General features: G+C 41.9%; 2 protein-coding genes across 2 annotated transcripts in view; both read left to right on the top strand.

The window, feature by feature from the left end:
- The window catches only part of LOC126400507 (pleckstrin homology domain-containing family G member 3), a 40,550-nt gene extending 26,956 nt beyond the window's left edge, over positions 1-13,594 (top strand). The window contains exons 4-19 of the mRNA XM_050061249.1: positions 340-440; positions 3,046-3,115; positions 3,210-3,256; positions 3,344-3,494; positions 3,775-3,906; positions 5,023-5,205; positions 5,392-5,484; positions 5,797-5,883; positions 5,970-6,000; positions 6,224-6,325; positions 6,434-6,466; positions 7,279-7,289; positions 7,626-8,003; positions 9,419-9,535; positions 10,530-12,000; positions 12,118-13,594. Of these exons, the coding sequence (XP_049917206.1) occupies positions 340-440; positions 3,046-3,115; positions 3,210-3,256; positions 3,344-3,494; positions 3,775-3,906; positions 5,023-5,205; positions 5,392-5,484; positions 5,797-5,883; positions 5,970-6,000; positions 6,224-6,325; positions 6,434-6,466; positions 7,279-7,289; positions 7,626-8,003; positions 9,419-9,535; positions 10,530-12,000; positions 12,118-12,779 (3,669 nt within the window). The 3' untranslated portion in view covers positions 12,780-13,594. The remainder of the gene's footprint in view (positions 1-339; positions 441-3,045; positions 3,116-3,209; positions 3,257-3,343; positions 3,495-3,774; positions 3,907-5,022; positions 5,206-5,391; positions 5,485-5,796; positions 5,884-5,969; positions 6,001-6,223; positions 6,326-6,433; positions 6,467-7,278; positions 7,290-7,625; positions 8,004-9,418; positions 9,536-10,529; positions 12,001-12,117) is intronic.
- A 143-nt stretch (positions 13,595-13,737) lies between these two features.
- Positions 13,738-20,132, top strand: part of xgb (x globin) — a 15,426-nt gene continuing 9,031 nt past the window's right edge. The window contains exons 1-2 of the mRNA XM_050061250.1: positions 13,738-15,038; positions 19,321-19,428. Coding sequence (XP_049917207.1) covers positions 14,869-15,038; positions 19,321-19,428 — 278 coding nt within the window. The 5' untranslated portion in view covers positions 13,738-14,868. The remainder of the gene's footprint in view (positions 15,039-19,320; positions 19,429-20,132) is intronic.

Below are 20,132 nucleotides of genomic sequence, written 5' to 3'. Positions count from 1 at the left end.
GTATGTGAATTGCTGTAATGATCCTGCTTTTTTAAAACAGAAAAGCCATGAAATTACGATGCAACACTTCTCTGTATTTGTACTTGAGATGGCATGCCATTCACTGTAGCTGAACAGCTGTAGCAATCACTTAGTCAAACCAAATGTCATGTGAAAACATCACAGAGGACATAACAGGAACACAAGGAGCGAATTGTTTTCTACATGCATGCTCCCTCTACTGGTAAGAATTTGGAAGTGCCTGTATGACATTTGACTAAGCATTCAACAAATATTAATATGACCTTTTATATGTGACTCCATCTTTTATGTGTAACTCCATCTCTACTGTCTTTCCAGGATTACTTGGCTCACATTATTGATATGAGTAACCTTCCCATACAACCGGAGCAAGTGTGTGCCCTGTTTGGAAACATAGAGGACATCTATGAGTTCAACAGGTAAGTTGAATTCCCTCAGTGTTTATTGTTCAAGAGGTTTTTACCAGTAGACAAAGTACCTGCAGAGGTCTCCTCATGTCTAAAACAAATGGACCAGGTGATTGAAACCAGTAAAAGCACTGATTAAAGCAGTTTCACCGTTTCAAATCAGTGTTTCTCCTATGCTGTTTGGCACATCACAGGCAGGCAGCTAGCCCACCTACTTATGTGTGCTCACCTGATTTCTGATCCAGATGTTCAGGAAGTTATCCACTTATCCACAAGAGCCGAATTATCAACAGAAGTCTCCTCCTGACCTGGGAATTTTAAACCAGTAGAAACACAGAATAAGGCAGTTTCACATTACAAATCAGTGTTTCTCCAAAGCCGTTTGGCATGTTGGAGACCGTCCGAGGGCCCAGCACCTGCTAATCTGTGCTCAGCATTTTTCTGTCGTAACTTAATGTGTGTTCACTTTATTTCTCTGATAACTTAAGATCCAGGCATGCAGGAGGTTTATACCAGGAGCAGAATTATCAGCAAAGATCACTTCCTCTCCAAAACAAACTTACCCGGTGATTTAAACCAGTAGTAACACTAAATAAAGCCGTTTCACATTAAATAAAATCTGTGTTTTTCCAACACTCGTCACGGGCGGGTTGCTAACGATGGTGGCCGACATGAAAACACGAATGGCTCTATCTAGAGCCAGTGTTTGATCTGTCCATTGTGGGCTAGTGTAGAAACATGGCACTGTTTCTACAGTAATGCAAACTATAATCTTTATCCAACTTTTTTATGAAGTATACTATAGTTACTAATGGCCACAACAGTTGAATATGCAGGGTAGTCTGGGAAAAATGAAACACTATTTGTATTCATGGTTGCCTGGCAAAGCTCAAAAGACTGTGATCAGTCACAGGGAAATTACTCCATTTGTGTCCAGTCAACTTCCTTTAATTGAGGAATGTTTTCATATACTTTCATATGTCTGTAATATGATATTCAATTGTAAGAAAATGGAAGAATGTCAAGAATGCCTGCTGTTATTTCACTTGCTGCTGATATGTCTTTCACTGACACAAAACGGATGTAATGAGAGACAAAGGAGTGAAACACTCTACACTAAACACACTTCTGCAGATATCAGAAAGCCAGGGAAATGGTGGTGCAGCTACATTTATGTCGGCAAGTACTTATTGCTGACCACATTGCCTGCCAAAACACACATTAACATTCCTGCCTCCCCTCACAGCGAGGAGCCTCCCCGGTAATGCCAAGGCTATTGTACAGCCCTGAACCACAAATGGGGATGATTTGATTCTTATTACTCTCTAATGAAAGTCTAACCAGCTGTACAGGACAGATTCTGACAAATTTTGGATCCCAACAGCCTTGTGTTGACCTTTACTGAGAGATTAATCCTTTCGTCTCATCACATTGCACTGCGAGGCTGTGTTTTCCTTTAGGTTAGCAAAGAAGATGGTGATACTGTCTTTTATCACAGCATTTTTTAGGTACAGAAATGCTTGTGTCAGCCTGTGAGCAGGTGCTACATGTTTACTTAACATTGCAACAGAGTTGTACCAATTTGCAGGAGGCTGCCAAAGGGAAACCAGTTTTTGTTGCAACAGAGATTTTATTTCCTTCAGTGTCTCTTTGGGGAAGTAAAAAAAATAAAATGAATATCCCAATTCCAGTTTATTCACCGTCCAGGGATCACACATTGGCAAGGACAAACCACTTACTGTACTTACTGTACAGTACAGTTTGTACAGTAGATGTCTTGATAACAGTTGGTTTCTTTGCTGTAATTCAAACCCTTGGTTGGCTTTGCCTTGCTTTATGTGTCATTAAGTCACATTTGACATGAGCATGAATTGATTAACTGACAAACGTCCTGTCTTTTACTCAGGAATTTTAATTTCTTTGTAACAAGTAACCATCCTCCAACTTTAAATATTGACAAAGCAATCATGCGGTATGACCAAATATTGATACTGTGTCCGAAACAAATCTCAACGCAACGATTTTCTCATTGTAACATGTTGACACATTTGCTTCTTGTCGGTTTCAGTAAAGCCACATCATCTTTGATCTAAGTTATGGAATGCTGTGTTAGGAATTGTGTTTGATTTTCATATTTTCATGTCATGCATAGTACTTGTGATGATTGATAATGTTGGGTTGGGTGGGTTTTTTTTGAGCAATTGTTTTTTTCCACAGTGACCCTCCCTTCATGTATCCTCCCTCGGTCATGCGCGTTTTCTTGAGATGATGTCACACTGTGTAAAGCATTAAAATACCTCAAAGCTCTCAGGTTTTGGTTTCCCAAGCTCTGGATAAAGCTTGTTTTTGTGGGCATGGAGAATTCCACATCAAATGCATGTTCTCTCACGCTCAGTCTGAACATGCAACATGGTTCATGTTTATCGGTGGATGCTGCCATCTAGTGGAGATTTTTTATAACAAAGGTCAAATCTAACAGAAAAGGATTTACTTTGACAGTCATTGTTGTTCCTTCCTTTGCGGTTCTCTTGCGTTTTATATTCTTTCCCAGGCAATAAAATTAGGTTAGCAAGTGCATTAACACTTAACTCTCTGTCTGTTGTGTTCTGCATTTCAGTGAACTGCTGCAGTCCTTAGACATGTGCGAGAACGACCCTGTAGCCATTGCTCGATGCTTTGTACATAAGGTGAGAGGAACCGTCTTGCTCATGCTGATTTACTGTAATAAAACCCAAGAAAAAAAACAACAGTGATGTGTTTGTCTGGCTTTTGTCTCCCCAGAGTGAATACTTTGAAATATACACACAGTATTGCACCAACTACCCTAAGTAAGTAGCTAGAACATTTTCTTTTTGATCAGACTTTTGCTGTAGTGTTGTCTTTTACTGTTAATACAATGATCTGCTGTCCTCCAGCTCGGTGGCAGCACTGACCGACTGCATGAGGAGTAAAACCTTGGCTAAGTTCTTCAGGGACCGACAGGCTGCTCTGAAGCGCTCCCTACCTTTGGGCTCATATCTGCTAAAACCAGTCCAGAGGATCCTGAAGTATCACCTGCTGCTTCAGGTACAGTGTCCTCAATGGTCATTTTGTTTCAACACAGTTTTTTTTCAAAATGTCAGCCTGAAGGTTTTGTTATTTATCAACTATTAATGAGTAGTTTTCAACTGTTGTAGTTTTTTATTGTGCCACAAGTTGCCTGTGACTGGTGAGCAGTTCAACCAAAGAGTGATTTTCTCTTATCTGGTTGTTTTTTAAGAAAGGCTGCAAACAACAGAAAAATCACAACAAGGCTAGCTTACTGTCAGAGTAACTGTTGTAATGTGTCCGTGATCTCTTTTAAAAGGAAATTGCAAAGCACTTTGACCAGGATGAGGAGGGCTATGAGGTCATCCAGGAGGCCATAGACACCATGACTGGAGTGGCCTGGTACATCAACGATATGAAGAGGAAACACGAACATGCTGTCAGAGTGCAGGTCAGATGGAATTACAATGCATGCATGCCAACATCCTCTTGAAATTTTGTATGTATTTCATTGTCACACAGTGCTTACAGAGAGCATAAAATGTACTCAGCCAAGGTGTATTTGCAAAATCAGCAGCTGTCATACCCTGTCCTTTTTTCTTCCTCTCTTCATAGACTTTCTGGTTTTCTCATGTTGTCCAGTGCTACTGCAAAGGCCAATTCATACTTTATGTGTAGGCATCCACTTATGTCCGTGAGGGTCTGCGCAGACCTTTATATGGATGTCCACACATAGCCCAAAATGTGTGACCACAGGGACTGTATGCTTAGCAAGCGTGTCAACTGAGCATGTTCCAGTTACAAAATATTTTCATCTCATTGACCATCCCTGGTGTTGTTCTTTTAAAGGAGTCACACATTGTATTTTCTATCTTTGCGTTTTCCTTGCTGTTCAGCCAAAAACAACAAACACGTGGTCATTATTTTCTTTCCTAATGCGCAAGCTTTGTGTTCTTGGTTTTTATGGCGGTTGACAAGAAAAGTTATGGTGCATTATTGCCACCAACTTGAATGAACTGCGGGAAATGCGCATGCATGAAACCCCAGACCAACGCATCCCGTAATTGTAGTATGAATGGAATTGCTTGCACGTCCACACGACTGGTACAAGTTTGCAGCTGTCCGTTGATGTGGAATGTGGAAAGAATCTCAAAGCCTTACCTCTTTTTGCTTATGGGGGGTGTGGAGGGCCCAAATATTTTTTTTCATCCTTTTATTCCACATATTTGCCTCCATCTCCTGATGAAGATGTATTTAAAAGGTCAAAATCTACAAGTGTTTCCAAGCAGATAGTGCAAATCCACAAACCCTCACAATTTGGTATTGACCTTTACCCCTCTTCTTAGTTTAGTTGAGTGTTTAAGTGAGGGCTACAGCTTTTAAATCTTTTCCTTGGTTTAAATCATTGATTATGTGGCTGGTTCACCTTCCTGTTTTTTTCTTTCTATAAGTCTTTTATAAGGGTTACAAATGAAAGCTGACACACGGCTGGCATTTATTATCTTTCATGCTGAAGGCACATAGCTGAGAGTGTGTGGGGGGGTTGTGCTTTAATGTGCATCTGCAGGAGATACAATCTCTTCTGATCAACTGGAAGGGTTCTGACCTGACCACGTATGGAGAGCTGGTCCTGGAGGGCACCTTTCATGTCCTGCGGGCGAAGAACACGCGTACGCTCTTCCTCTTTGAAAAGATGCTCCTCATAACCAAGAAAAGAGGGGAACACTATGTCTACAAGATCCACATTTCGGTACGTTTTTTGATTTTTTTTTTTTATTCATTGATTTGTGATTTAACAGTTTTAAAAATGTAGGTTAGGAGAATGATACTGGCGTAAAACAGAAAGATCATATTTTCTGTTAAATTACACAAAAAGCAAATGTCACCAACTCAATTGGGTTAAGCCTCAGCTCCATCACTTTATTCATTGTTGCAGTGCTCCACCCTAATGCTACTTGACAGTGCCAAGGATCCCCTTCTCTTCAGTGTCATCCATTTCAAGCATCCCAAGCAGCCCCATACAGTGCAGGTAACACCAGTGAACACTGTCAATCGTTTTCCTTCTGCTACACAGTTACAGAACACATAATATTGTATATAATCAACTGTGCAGCAGTATCACAAACCTCCTGCTGTGGTCGTGTTGTTCTTTTTGAATTGTTATTTCGTTAACTGAATCTCCTAATATCTCTTTTCTGTGTTAACAAAACTTTTTTCCTCAATACTTAAGAGCCAGTGGTTCACACTGTCTGTATTGCTCTGATGTGTGTGTGTGTGCGTGTGGTGTATCTTTATTAACGTCAATGACTCTCTCCTAAATGACAAGTGCTTGTTGTTCTAGGCCAAGTCAGTTGAAGAGAAGCGTCTCTGGGCCCATCACATTAAGAGGCTCATCCTGGAGAACCACAACACCATTGTCCCGCAGAAGGTAAACAACACCGTCCCTCACTTGTGACATTCATTCTTCTCTCAACAACCGCCTCGCATTTAAACACGCCGTCTTTTTCTTTCAAGGCAAAAGAAGCCCTCCTGGACAATTCCAACTGTAAGTGTAACAAATAGAGTCACTTTTGTTATGCTAAGACTAATTTAACTGTTTCCATAGCGACCAAAGATGCTGCTCACAAAAGAGGAGGGTGGTTAATTTTCAGTGGAAAATGAGGAATGCGGTTGAATTTACCAGGAAGGCGTAGATGATAATCTATGTGGAGAAAATTGTTCTTGTAATTGCTTCTCTGAATGAGGTGACGTATCCCTCTGCTGCTCAGATCCAGGGAAGTACCACTATAGTCCCGAGAGGATGAAGAAAGCTGAGTCCTGCCAGGCTGACGACTTCCATTTTGGAGGGCGAAATGGGAGAAGGAGATCAGGTTAATAAAAAACCCTACTTCGTCTATCTATTTGTGCATATTTGTTATATATTAATATTTGTAATTCTCACTTACACTGTCATCTTTTTCAATTTTCTGTCTTTTTAGAGCCTGCGAAACAAATCATAAGGAGCACAAGAGGTTGGTACATTGTGGGGGGTTTGTTTAAAACATGTTCAGTAAGATTTTGGGAGCCAAAAGGGCAGATTTATTAACAGTGGGTCTGTTTGATTCACACTCTGGGTGCTGCCCAGTGGCCCCACATCCCCTACCTGGGTTACTGCCCACATCCCCATTGCACCTCTGCTTTGTTCTCCCTCAAAGACACCTGGAAAATGGATCAAAAGACACACACTCACTCCCACTCCCACTTCACCGACCTCACCTATAATGAAGTTAATTATATGCCACATTGGTGTAAGGCTTTGTCATACACAAGCTCTTTTCAATAGTCAAATTTCGGCCTTCCCTTCAGATCCCATCTCGCTGCTCTCATCTATTCTACTGTAATTGGCCATTATGAAAGAGAAAACCTCTGTATTCTTGTCCTCAGTTCTCCTTTGCTCCTAGTCCGCATCAATTTTTCAAGCCAATGTAATGAAGAAGCAATTTTCATGTCAACCTTCCCATCTGAGTGAGGGAGTGGGTCATCACATCCTGGCTAATTGCATCATGTCCAGTTTGAGCCTCTGAGAGGAAGATGTTTCTAATTGGTATTTATCTAATCACAAGGCCTCCCTTAAGTCTGGGCCAGACTAGCTACTGCCTCACTCAGTCTTTGCTCGTGGAGGATGAGATTGTGTCCTGACCATGATTGTACAAGATGCATGTGGCACCCAGGTTGTTTTGTCATGTAATATTTGACTTGAATAGATGCTCTTTTTCAGAGTTATTGACATTCTCTTGTGTTTATCTCTCCTCCTTCTTTTTCTTTATCTTTGGCCTCTGTGCAGCTGTATTGAAGGTAAGTGCTGAAATATAAATGTAGTCTTTAATAAACCTTGATAAGCTTTTTCATTCTTTTGTAGGAAAGTAGTTTTGTAGGTCAACGTGCTTCGGTGAGATATGGTTTTGACTCAGCAGTTCAAACTTTTTATACTAATTGCAAATGGACTTAATGCAAAACGAAACCTTATCTCCACAGAACATACTCTGACTTTGCCCTGGAATACAAAAATCATATCTCACCACAAGCCAAAGCAGCTTTATGATCCATCCCATTTACAGCCTTGCAATCACATCATGGCTCTAGCACTGGCCTTGCAATAACAAACCACATGTCTATGACTTCACGCTACAGCATGCAGACAGTGAGGGTGCACTGCTGGGGGAGAGGTGCTCCCTTCAGCCAGCCACTAGTGTCAGTACGCTGGCCTCCAGTCTAGGCGAGCCTCAGGCTGAGAGGCCGTGTGCGGAGGATCTGATTCCCAGAAGGGACTCTCTGGAGCAGCTAAGTCCTACTGACAGTGACCTGAAACTGGGCTCTTCACCCAGTCAGGGGGGGCTGGAGAAGGCAGAGGAGGCAAAGGAGCAAGAGGAGGAGGAGGAGGGGGAGAGTTACAAGGAAGATATACTGATGGGAGACGACCAGGTAGCCGACTTTGCCAGCTCAGTGCTGGCAGCCATCTCCTGCTGGCACTATAGAGCCAGGGCTTTGCTTTCTACTCACTTCACAACGGTGAGGGTTTCTGCCACCCACGGGTTTCCCATTTCCTGCTCCATTCCACCGGCTTACCAATACTCTCCGCCACTTTCTCCCACGCTGGGTCTCGCCCCTCTCCCTCTTTGTTTTGTCTTCATAAACAAAACCAGCTAACACCTGCTTCCATTTGCACTGTGCACGTTGAATGTCTCAGGTTGAATCATTGTGTTGAAGTGCATGGACTGAAGATCTCCCAAACTGCTAACTGCTAATTGTGAGCTCTGAAACATCAGGGTGATACTTTAAGGTCAAACATGCTGCATGTCTTTGCTTTTATTGATTTTGCTTTACAGTGGGAGGTCATCCCCATGTGCATGCACTGTCTCCTGATTGTATGTTTTCCTCATCCATGTACCTGCAGTGTGTCGTGTTTCATGATTGTGTGGGGGTTTTTTTGGGGGGGGGGCATGATTGATGTTGAAGCTTATGCTGTTGTAACCATGCCTGCATTTGCATTATAACCAGTGGCTTAATGCACCCTGTTAAATGTTGTTTGACTTCAAAGGTTAATGTTGCCATCTAATTAAATGATCATTATAATAGCAAAAGCATTTCTCTTTGATAATCATATTTCCTCTCTGAATATACAAAGTCTTTGTTAAGGTTAATTGTTATTTCAGTATTGTTTCTGAATATGAATTAATACTTCTCATTTGAAGTTGAAGACTTTTATTATTACCATTTGTAGTGGATTTTTCAAAACTGACCTTCACCCCCCAAATGACCATTTTTGTTTCAATTACTCACCTGTGTAACATCAAATTTGTGAAGAAAACCTTCTTCTTTCCCACATGCCTCCACAGCAAACGAAGAATCCAAAAATGGAGAAAATTATTGATGAATGGGAGTAAAGGTTGTCCATGTTTAACAACAGATAAACTATATCAAAACATTGTGCAGTATAATCCAAGTCTCATTTATCCAGTCATATGCTCAGTATTTCCCAAATACAGGACTAAAGTGAAACTTATCTTTGCTCCCTTCAAAGACAGACTCCATTGACAAAAACAGTGATTTTACCTCACTGAACATGGGAGCTGTTGGTCTACCACTGCCTCAATCAGTAGTTTGTTTGTGTGATTGTGTGACTTTGGTGAATCTTAACTAATCATTTAAAACACCAAAGTTACTATGACTTCAATTCATCAAGAGTTTTTTTTGTTGTTGTTGTTTGGATTTTTCGTTCACCGTGGGCATGTGAGAAAAACAACACTTTTATTTCATGTATCCAGCATAACTCAGAATGAGTAATTGATGTACAAATGGTCACTTGGGTGGTGAGGTATTCCTGTAAAACACAAAAACACAATCCTCTTTAACGGATTCTTAGTGTGCTCTCTAGGATGAATCAGAATATAAACTCGGTTTAAAGCCCTGTTTTGCTCTTTCAGGATGATCAGATCAGAGATTCGGCTGAACTGAAAACTACGTTGAGAGAGGAGGTGGAAGCTCACAGGCTAGACGAAAAAAATGAGGATATGGCCGTGAACGAAACTCTCGCCACACAGGTATTTAACAAAACACAGATTTATACATGCATCCATTCATTTTCTGCCATGCCTTTGAGGCCACGTGTGACATTTATTCGCTACGTTAAAGAATGCCTGTCTATACTCCATGCCCCTGGCATTGTTTAGTTTGTTGTTAAGCCTATTTTTTAACCATTGTATATTTTGAATGACACACTTTTAGTCTATTTGCTGTTGTCACATTACATAGTCTATGTGTGAATGAGAGCTAGATGATTCAATGCTGCAGTACTGCATTAGCCATTTCAATAAGTTTCCTACCTAATAAGTGCCCTTTACCATTAGCACAGCTTTTCTCTAAGGCCTATTTGAATCACGCCTGGAGCTGTATTAGTGCCTGAGGTTTATTTGTTGTCCTGGAAATTAGAATGCCACACACATACATACACACACACAATGCTGTTCAGTCGTCAGCACTCCCATAGAGAAAGGTGACATTTCATTTTGGAGCACTTTTTACCTGATTCTCGTGGCAACTTTGTGAAACAGCTCCTGCATCTGAGCAGAGTGTGGCATGTTACCTTTTCCTAACCTTATCTCCAGCACACAGCTTCAGGCTGCACTTTTTGCAAATTGCAGGCACTCCAAAAAGAGGCAGGCAACACTTGGAAACAAATTTAGATTAATGGCCAACTAGGGTGACATCAGCACTATGAACACCGGGAGACCTGCAGACATCAGTGTGTGTGAAGCATTTACCTTGTTACGGGTAACAGAAATGGTCCAACACGGGGTCATTCGTAACCAAGCTGCAAAAACAATCACAGTGTCTCCTTAGTTTTCACCACAGTTTCATGTTGTACATAGAAATAGTTTTCCGTAATAAAGCTCAAGTGGGCGTGCTTCATAAATCCTGCATGCTTTTGATTTAACTGTGAAGGTCCATTATGTTATTGGGAAATGGACCTTGCCATCATAATGTCTGTTTTAACTCATTAGACTCCACTTTGCAAACACTCCTATCATGTTTCAGGTCACTATGGAGGAGCTGCGCCCTCTTGACTGTGTCCCTCAAGCAAAGAAGAGCAATGAGCTGGAGGTGCACGACTCCCAACGCTCCGAGTCTCCTGTCTCCCCTTTGCAACAAGTAGCCGACACCCCAGAACCTCAGGATACCTCAAGAGAAACTGGAGAGGAAGAAGAAGGGGAAAGCGATTTCTCTGGTCTCCAAGTGGAGGAGACGAGTGTAATAACTAACGGGGAGCTCTCAGAGGAGGACGAGGAGGTGCTTTCAGACAATAAAAGCATTCTACCTTCCTCCGTGTTGGACCAGGCAAGTGTGATAGCCGAGCGCTTCATCACCAACCTGTCCAGGCGGAGCAGCCTGGTTTCAGAGGACTTGGGGTCCCTCGCTTGCCCCTCACCTACAATAGATAATGATGTCTTTAAAAGCCCCTCAGCTTGCATGGACTTAGAGCAACAGACCCAAATGTTTGCCAGCTCTTCCCCAGAGCCACAGGTGACCTCAGAAGCTAATCTGTCAACGCCTGCACTTGATCCTGCACTGAATGCCTTCATTGAAGGGGAACGCATGTCCACTCTCTCTAAACAAGATCGCCTCCTCATCCGCAAGATCAGACGATACTATGAGCATGCTGAGCACCAAGATGCTAACTTTAGCATCAAGCGCAGGGAGAGTCTCTCCTACATCCCAGCAGGTCTGGTCCGGCACCTGAGCCGACAGCTTAACAGTGCTCCCCCGGAGCCGGCTGTCCCAGTGCACAGGAAAGGCCTCTCTCGGAACCGCCCCACTTCCTGGGCCGTGTTTGACCTTCCTGGTTTGGAAAAGAGTCGAAACACTGACACTCATCAAAAGACTGAACCACAGAGACCAGTGGAAGCCAAGGCTAGATCTCAGAGTGTCTCGGATGCATCGACCACAGAAGAAGAGTTCAGACCCTCATCAGACATGCAAAAGGTTTGGCAAGACATGGAGATGGAGGAGGAGGAGGAGGAGGAGGAGGGGGAGAGCCAGGAAGTTCAGCAGATTGCAGAAAAGACTCTTAATGACTCAAAATTAGAAGCAACACAGGATATAAGCTCAGACACATCAGGTGTGAAAACCAGTAAGCAACCACATCCTGTTTCTGAAGAGTCTGAAATAAGCACGGCCTCAGATGGCTCCTCTATCTCATCTCCCACCCCAACCCTTCCAGCAGTGGAGGGGGGATCCTGTCAAGACTCTTCATCTCAAGACAAGAGCCACGTCAACCAAGGCCAACTACCCAAGATTATTAACTTCAGAACAAGTATGGACGAGGACCAGATCCTACAAGACATGGGAAAGATGAAAAATAAGGTGTTCCAGCTGGCACGTCAGTACAGTCAGCGCATCAAAAATAACAGACCAATAGTCTGGCAGAGGAACAGAGACAGAGCCAATCAACAGGGCTTCAAGAATATGCCTGCTGTCCATGAGGAGAAGATGCCATTGAAGAAAAAGGGTAAATAGGATGCAAACGACTGCCATGTTGCTTTCTTTTGCAGTAACCTACCTCTTAAGCTCATGTATGGAGAAACCTGACCACCATATTTTGTCTGTTTTTTGTGTATGTGTGCAGGTAAACCCAACCTGAGGTTGCCATCGAGCACTTGTGATCAGGAGGTCATCTGCGAAGAGAGTTCTCCAAGCCCAGCTCAGACGCCCAGCTCTGGAGCCAGCTCCCAGAGCACGATTACCTGCCCGCAAAGCCCACCATCAGAGACTGAGACCTTCCACTGGCCTGATGTGCAGGAGCTGCGCACTAAATACACAGACACCCCCCACTCTTCAAAACTAACCCGTAGCTCCACGGTCCCAAACGGGATGCTGGAGTGCTCTACGAACAGATGCAATGGTTGCTCACACAAGTACAAAAGCTCCTCTGACCTTCACAAAGCTCTCACAGACTGTCCGAGGACACACACTGAAACTGCGCACAAGGAAAGGTGTCCTGCAGGAGAGGACTGGCCCCAGCCTCAGCTTCAGCCCCTGCTGTGCAGGTGGAGCTCTTTGGACCATATGCTTCCCCTCCATGAAGTACAGAACCTTCAGGAGCCTGTGAGGACCTCATACACAGCCAGTCAGGTGTCTCTGATAACGGACAAAGACGGGGACAGCGTTCACCAGGAGGGCCCGGGCTGTGCCACGAAGCCTGCTGCCCTGGTTTCAGGGAAAATAACAGAGAGTAATCTAGTGAGAAGCTTACGGGAGAAGTTCCAGAGTTTAACCACAAGCTCATGAACATGTGAATTATGTACATTTTTATAATCAGGGACCATCATGTGGAAACTTAATCTGCCAGTTACCTGACGCCTCTTTTCCTGTTTTCCCCCAAAAGAATAAAACTCGTTGTCTGCAAGTTGTTTTCAGCACAGGGGACACGGTGATGATTTTGGCACCAGTGAAACATAAAGGGGTATTATTGATCATTGGTGAGTTCCACGAGGGGAATGCAATTTGTCTTTAAAAAGATGTCTTGCAATATTTGTACCTTGGGTATTTGTCTGCACTATACAATACAAGTGTATGTAAAAAGGTGTATATAGTTCCTCGTATCAATTGAAGATTAGGTTCTACTTTATCATCATATGCATCTGTTTGGTTCCCTCCCACTGTTGGTGAGTCTTGCTATAACCACTATAGCACTTTTACCATTTAACCACGTAAACTGTCAGCTGGAGTTTCAGGGGAAAGCAAAAAGAAGCTATTGAGGAGAGAGCTGTGCTGTCAGCAGAGTCTCTGCCCCTACACCAAAGAGGGTTTCCTGTTAACATTTGTTGACTTTTAATGCATGTGGTCACAGCAGTAATTTGCTTCCATGTTTACTGCAGCTGCTTCTAAACCTGTTTTCACATACTGTATCACTGGAGCTTTATTGTTATCGACAAGTTGTATATTTTCTTAAATATTATTTATGAAACTGTATATTTGGGAGAGATCGGCCTCATGTAAATACTGACCCGTAGCCACCCTTTTTACTTTTCCATTGCAGAAAATATATTGTTTCATACTTGAAGCTTCCCGTATTTTCAATAAAAACAGAAATGGTAAGTGTCCTCACACTGTCATGCATCTCAAATACAGTACATCACATCTCATTATATCTATAACTTCCATCATCCACTGGTTAGACGGAACGAAGGCTGTTTCCAGATTTAGACTGAGACGGTCGCTCTGTCTCAGATGATGCAAAGAAGAGCCAAGACTGTTTTATTACCGTGTTGTATGCATAAGATTTGGAAGGAATGTGTCTCATTGACAGGATTCTGTATTCTGAAATGAGGATCGAGAAGAACTCAGGAGACACATTGTAAAAATGGCATTAAGGTATCAGTGCATTTAAGACCAACGATAAGATTAATCTAATTAATAGAATAGAGATATAAATACCTTAAACATTCTGTTTGGGGTCAGGATACCTTTGGCTCTCAAAATACATACTTTGCTTTATCTGCTTGATGCTTATAAATCTGATTTTATAGCCCATATAACGTAGTACATGAAATATTTCCTTACTTGGTTAATAACTTTGTTTTAGTCTCTGCAAACTCCATAGAGAAGTGCTCCCCCACCCTGGGGTCGAACCAGGAACGCTTTTCGCTGTAAAGTGACAATGCTAACTACCATGCCACTGTGCCGTTTACCACAACAGCAAAAACAAATGATGATTTTTGGTTTTGGTGTTTCAACCCAATATTTTCAGTGGCCCTATCTGGCCACCCCTATCAAAAAATTCTGGGAGTGCCCCTGGTAAAATAGGGAGATATTTGATTTGTATAAGTCTATATTTGCTACCAGAGTCAGCTATAACAGCTAGTGACAGTGTTATAAGGTGGGCACATGTGTGTATGTCTTTATTAATTTGTGTATGTTGTCATATTGTAAATGATTGCACCGCTCAGCCTCGGTGCCTCTGGTTACTGAGCGCCTATACGGAGCCAGCGCGCTGTTTCCCTCAACTGAATCATCTCTGCAGCCAACAGCTGCGTCAAGTTAACCATTTTATACAGACTTGCACAGGAAGTCAGCGGGTTTATCCTTCAAAATAAAAGCCTAATTACTGCTCAGCACTCCTTTTTATATGTGCTCATAACAAGATGTTTTATTTTGAACCGCTGAGCATAACTCATCCTGTCTGTGTGTTTACAGACTTGACACAAATCCGTGACACCGACCAGAGGCGTGTAGTTCAAGACGCAGTTAGAGTCGCGCTCTAAAACCAGATGCCAGCAACATCACACCTCTTCTGGCACAAAAACTATTAATCCTTTTTTCTTCTTCCTGGTTTAGCACAAAAACATAACCGTCCTGTTTTTTTTATTAATGAAGAATGGGCTGCGCAATATCAGGTCTGGCAGCAAAAGCAGAGTTTGGAGGGAAGACTACAGAGGATGGTGCAGCTGCTTTGTATCCCAGCGAGGATCAGGTTCAGATGATCAAGGAGTCATGGAAAGTTATCCGGGACGATATAGCCAAAGTTGGGATTATTATGTTTGTCAGGTAAGAATTTATAATACTTTTCCATGTCTGATACCTCAAAATTATGGAGATTATTAATCTAGTTGGCTGATTAGAGGGGTGGCAGATGATGTAAACCTATAGAAAAGGGTAGCCTTTATAGCCTCTGATTCCCTGCGGTCATTTTATTATATTGTGAATTTAAGCCAGGGTGCTGTGGGTATAATAATTTGCTAAAAAAAAAAAAAAAAAAGACTTAATATTGTTGATTTTGCAGCCAAACTCATTTTCCAGTTGCATTTTCCATATCATGTTTGTTTAGATGGCTCATACTTCTGATCATAAGACAAAACAAAGGAGCAACTTTTCATTTTAACCTCATCAGACAGTTTAGTGACATGCTGGCCCAGGAGACAAAGAAAGATGCCACGGAGCCTGACCTTTTCATACAAGCCACAAAGTGAACATCCAGCATCCCTCCCCTCTGCCCTCTGACTCCTCAGCTCTTCATCTACAGCTCAGAGCAACACACCCCTCCTCCCCTCTTATCACTTCTTATCACATCTTAACATTACGTAATAAACACACACAGCCATAGGCTTGCCACAGTGGTATACAATTAAAGACATGAGCCATCAAGAAAATGCATTTTATCAATTAGCATGATGACCAACATCCGGGGAAACATTTCTAGCCTTTGGCGGGGAAATGAAAGCAGTGAGAGAATATGCTGATAAGAAGTGGCGGACCTTCAGGTTGCAGCATCTACAGTAAAGAGACCACCGGGTACATGGCTACAAGCCCAATTAGTGCCATGTGTCCCCTGGGTGACCTCAACAGTTGAAGAGATGAGGGTGTTAGCCTGGGAATTCACGGGCCTCATATGGGTCAGGGTCCCCCCCAAGAACCCCCACCCCCTGGCTGTTAGGGCTTGTCTCATGACCGAACAGTTATAGTTACAGTAACACAGCAAATATAAATCGTATGTTCTTGCACTTGATTTAACAGACCTTATTCTTTAGCAAAGGACTGCTCCGCTTTCCAGTTTATACAAATGAAGACACACTGAAGACTTAAATGGACTCTATTCATAAGTGCCAAAATAGTTATGAATACAGCCTCTGAACGGCGGCAATTAAAATTCCACTTGAGTTGCACTGTATGGTCCTATACATTGTCTGCATATGCACTGCATACTTGCATGTATGCCACAAGAGACCACACAAGTCACCAGCTTTCCAAAGGATGTGCTGACAGTGATGGACAAATTAAGAGCAGCCAATTTCCCCTTTTCTCTAATCAATAAAGCTGGTGAGCAGGAGGTATGAAGTGGGAGAGAGCAAAGCACACAGCCACTTACACTGGAGTGCAAACACTGTGGTGTTACATGTTGAATTTCTGTTATTTAATCAAGCATAAATTCAGAATATTTAGAAATAAATAGAGCCTAAATAGTTCTTATTTAATGAAACTGTACTTCAGCACATCCAGTCTTAACATATAAACCATAATTTAAAGGTCTAGTGTGTGGGATTTAGTGGCATCTAGCGCAGCATCTGTGGTTGTGCAACTCAAATGGCTAATGTCCCCTCTGGGCTACTTTAGAAACAACATGGCAGACTCCATGGAAGAGGACCTGCTCTGTATGTAGATACTGTAAAACTTCAATTAAATGCCTAGTCCCAATTAAACACCTAGTCCCTTTTACTAGCCTGGTGTGGCTACATGTGTTGACAAATAAAGGCCTGTCTCAATTAGAGGCCTGGTCTGGTTGCCAAGCAGTTCTTTTTATAGAAGTTCTTCGGATATATAAAACAGGTTGTTGGTAACTCTGCGTTATTTAGCTGTTTAGAACGTGCATACAAATATAAATGTTTAGATTGTCTGTCAATATGGAGGTGCTACACTCATTAGCACAGTTAGATTCTCCACAAGTCAATCGTTCAGTTCATTTTACTGAAACCATGAGCACCAGAGAAGACTGTAATTCATTAGGATTTACTGGCATGGTGGGGTTAAAAAACAGTGACTCTCTTCTTTTGAAGCTGTCATTAAGTCAGAATATGTGTCCATTCCTTAATTAGTAAGTTATTCATATTCATTTTGTCCGTAAGGGTCCTCAGATCAAAAGAATGAAAAAGGTTTTTTCATAGAAATCAATCCAAGTTGTTTTAACAAGATAAAGTGGTGTTGTGTCGGTATGTATAGTGTCATAATACTCTCCCTCTGATGCCTTGTCTGCGGGAGCTAGGTTAAATGAATGATTTGGAGTTGATATGTTATTCGACGCCTAATTTTCATACAAGTAATATTCATACTATAATGGTCATTGGATTCCTGACGAAAACGGGTGTGGTTGGAATGACTTAAATAAAACCACAGGAAGTGTTATTTTTATCATTATATTTTATTCATAATTAATATTGCTTTTATTTTATTTTTTATTTATTTTTTTCTCCCTTTGTCTGCATGTTTTTGGTCCATATACATTGTCTTGTAGGGCTGCAATTAATAGTAATGATGGGGATAATAATTACAATGACAGTTATAATTGTTAGTCAATATCTGCCTTACTTAACTAAGGGACTAGTATTTGCAGCTCCGGTACGATGGTCTTTCCTTGTCAGGGTTTAGGCGGTCGGGGTGGAGGGGATCAAGGAAACAAGGGAAATGAGGAGGGCAGAGACATGTCAGAAATTTTCTTGTATTGTACCACATCTGTGATTGCAACACTGCATTTCCCGCCTATAATACAAACAATAAACAGTTGATCACAAAAAAAGTAATATTCATACTTTGCTTTACTTTGCATCGCTGCTGAGCAACAGTTGTGCGTATAAGGAATTAAAGGCCTCTCCCATATAGATGCCTGTCCCAGATATAAGCCTGTTGACTTCAGTGATTTAAGCAAATAATAGCCTGGGGCTACTAATTGGAGTTTTATGGTATAAACAGCTGATTCTAAGGTAACAAAAACACAACAATTCTTATTTTCAGGTGATTATAAACTAATGAAAACATATTTCTGCCAAAGGACGACGCTAAATCCTATGAGCCAAACTATGGGGTTGCACAAATATAAAGCAGGCAGTACTGTATAACAGACATATGAAAACATGCATTTCTTTGTCAGGGTATTCAGAAACACTCACTCATAAAATAAAATAAAAACTAACTCATATTTTGTCTTGTCAATATATTGCGTTTCAATAGACCTCTCTTTATTATTATCTGCTTGTAAAAGGGCGCAGAGCTACTCATGTTTTCCGCAGCAGCCATTAAACAGACCATCACTTCTCTAACACCTCTCCCATCACCTCTATTCATCAATCTACTGTATCTATCAAGGGGGGCACACGTTTTAGACATCTAATGCATTTATTCATGAGGAATCTGTTCAGTATTTCAGGTTTAGAAGCACAAATTTCCTCTCACCAGCAGTGTATGGGAAGAAGACAATAAACAGAAAATACATTATGTTTCAGTTTGACCTGCCACACCCAGAAGTGTTTTAAATTATAATTTATTATTAATGCTTAGATCAGTGTTGCAGCTCAGCACCACAGATGTTCAGGTTGTTTCTGCTGGATTTCCACCTACAGCTAAAGTCCCTGTTTGAATCTAGTTTGAATAATAAAGCTGCATGCGAATGCTACCTGCCATTGTTGTCTTTTTTTCCATCTCATTTTCCTTCCCACTGAAAAAGCAGAGATGCTGCAAGCTTTGCATCTCACTGTGAGCACAATGCAACTCACATCCAGACGAGGCGAATGAGTATTCTGGCAGCATGACTAATCACAGGTACCTCAGCTGGAGACTTGAAGGCTCTCTGATTGGACGGCAACATGAGTAAACCCTCTTGTTAAGGAAATTGACTGAGGTTAAATGAGAAAAACAAAACTCTATCAGGATCAGTGGCTCCATTTAAGTGGGACTCTGTCTTGACTCCAACAGGGCAGAGTTAGCCAGCGCCAGCTAACAAAATTACAGATCCACCCTGGCCTGTTAGTGATTGTACCTGCTGGGTGTAAAAACCAATGCAGAGGGCTGTGATGATGAGAAGAAGCAGAGTAGGAACAGAAAGGCACAATCAGATATCTATTCAAAGTGAGAGAATGGCTGAAGGATGACAGAAAAGCCAATCGCAGTGTTGATAAGCTGAAATTTACATGCTCAGCCCTGTGAACACAGGGTTACAGCTGTGTCACGGTTTGGGTTATATGTGGTTAGCTGGTTTACTCAGGAGGAGATTTGTTTTGGTTTACATACTGGTTTCTCAGAGGTTCACAGACGGCTACATGCACTGTTGTTATCTTGGTAACAGGTTGTTTGAGACCCATCCGGAATGTAAGGATGTCTTTTTCCTGTTCCGAGACGTGGAGGACCTGGAGAGGTTGCGGAACAGCAGGGAGCTCAGAGCACACGGCCTACGGTCAGTCAACAACCCTGCAACTCATATCACATCGACACATCAGCATCATTCAGAGCAAAACTGACCAAACCAGCCAATGACAGCATGGAATAGTACTGCATGGTATACACTTGGCTAGAGGGCATATTGATAGCCAGTGTGACATCCATTCATTGGCTTCTGTCATTATGATGACCACCAAAGTTGCCAAGCAAAACAGGACATGGCTGACATTGTTATATATTCTCTTAACAAATGAAATAACGAAAGCCAACAATGCATTAGTGCATCTCTTAGCATACTCCCCTACCGTGTCTGAGGCACCCAGTCACCCACTGGTTTCTGCTGGAGCAGTAAATCTTTAAAAACAGTTCCAAGGCTTAGCTGTAAAAGTCATAGAATACTTTGCCATATAAATTTCATAGTACTGTATGCCAAAAAAATTTCATGGTACAGTATGTGTGTAGTATGCTGCAAAAAGTCATACTATAGTATGTCATAAAAAGCCATAGTATAGTATGTCAGAAAAAAGTTTTTGGAAGAAGTCATAGTAATTCTGGCTTCATTGATAAATACAACTGTGTATCATCCGCATAACAATGGAAATTTATAGAGTGATTTCTAATGATGTTACCTAAAGGAAGCATATATAGAGTAAATAGGATTGGTCCGAGCACAGAACCTTGCGGAACTCCAAAACAAACTTTAGTACGCAAGGATGATTC

The sequence above is a fragment of the Epinephelus moara genome, chromosome 14 (assembly GCF_006386435.1).
Source record: "Epinephelus moara isolate mb chromosome 14, YSFRI_EMoa_1.0, whole genome shotgun sequence".
NCBI lineage: Eukaryota > Metazoa > Chordata > Actinopteri > Perciformes > Serranidae > Epinephelus > Epinephelus moara.
Note: the sequence above shows the minus strand (reverse complement) of the source record. Positions and strands in the feature narration are given on the sequence as shown.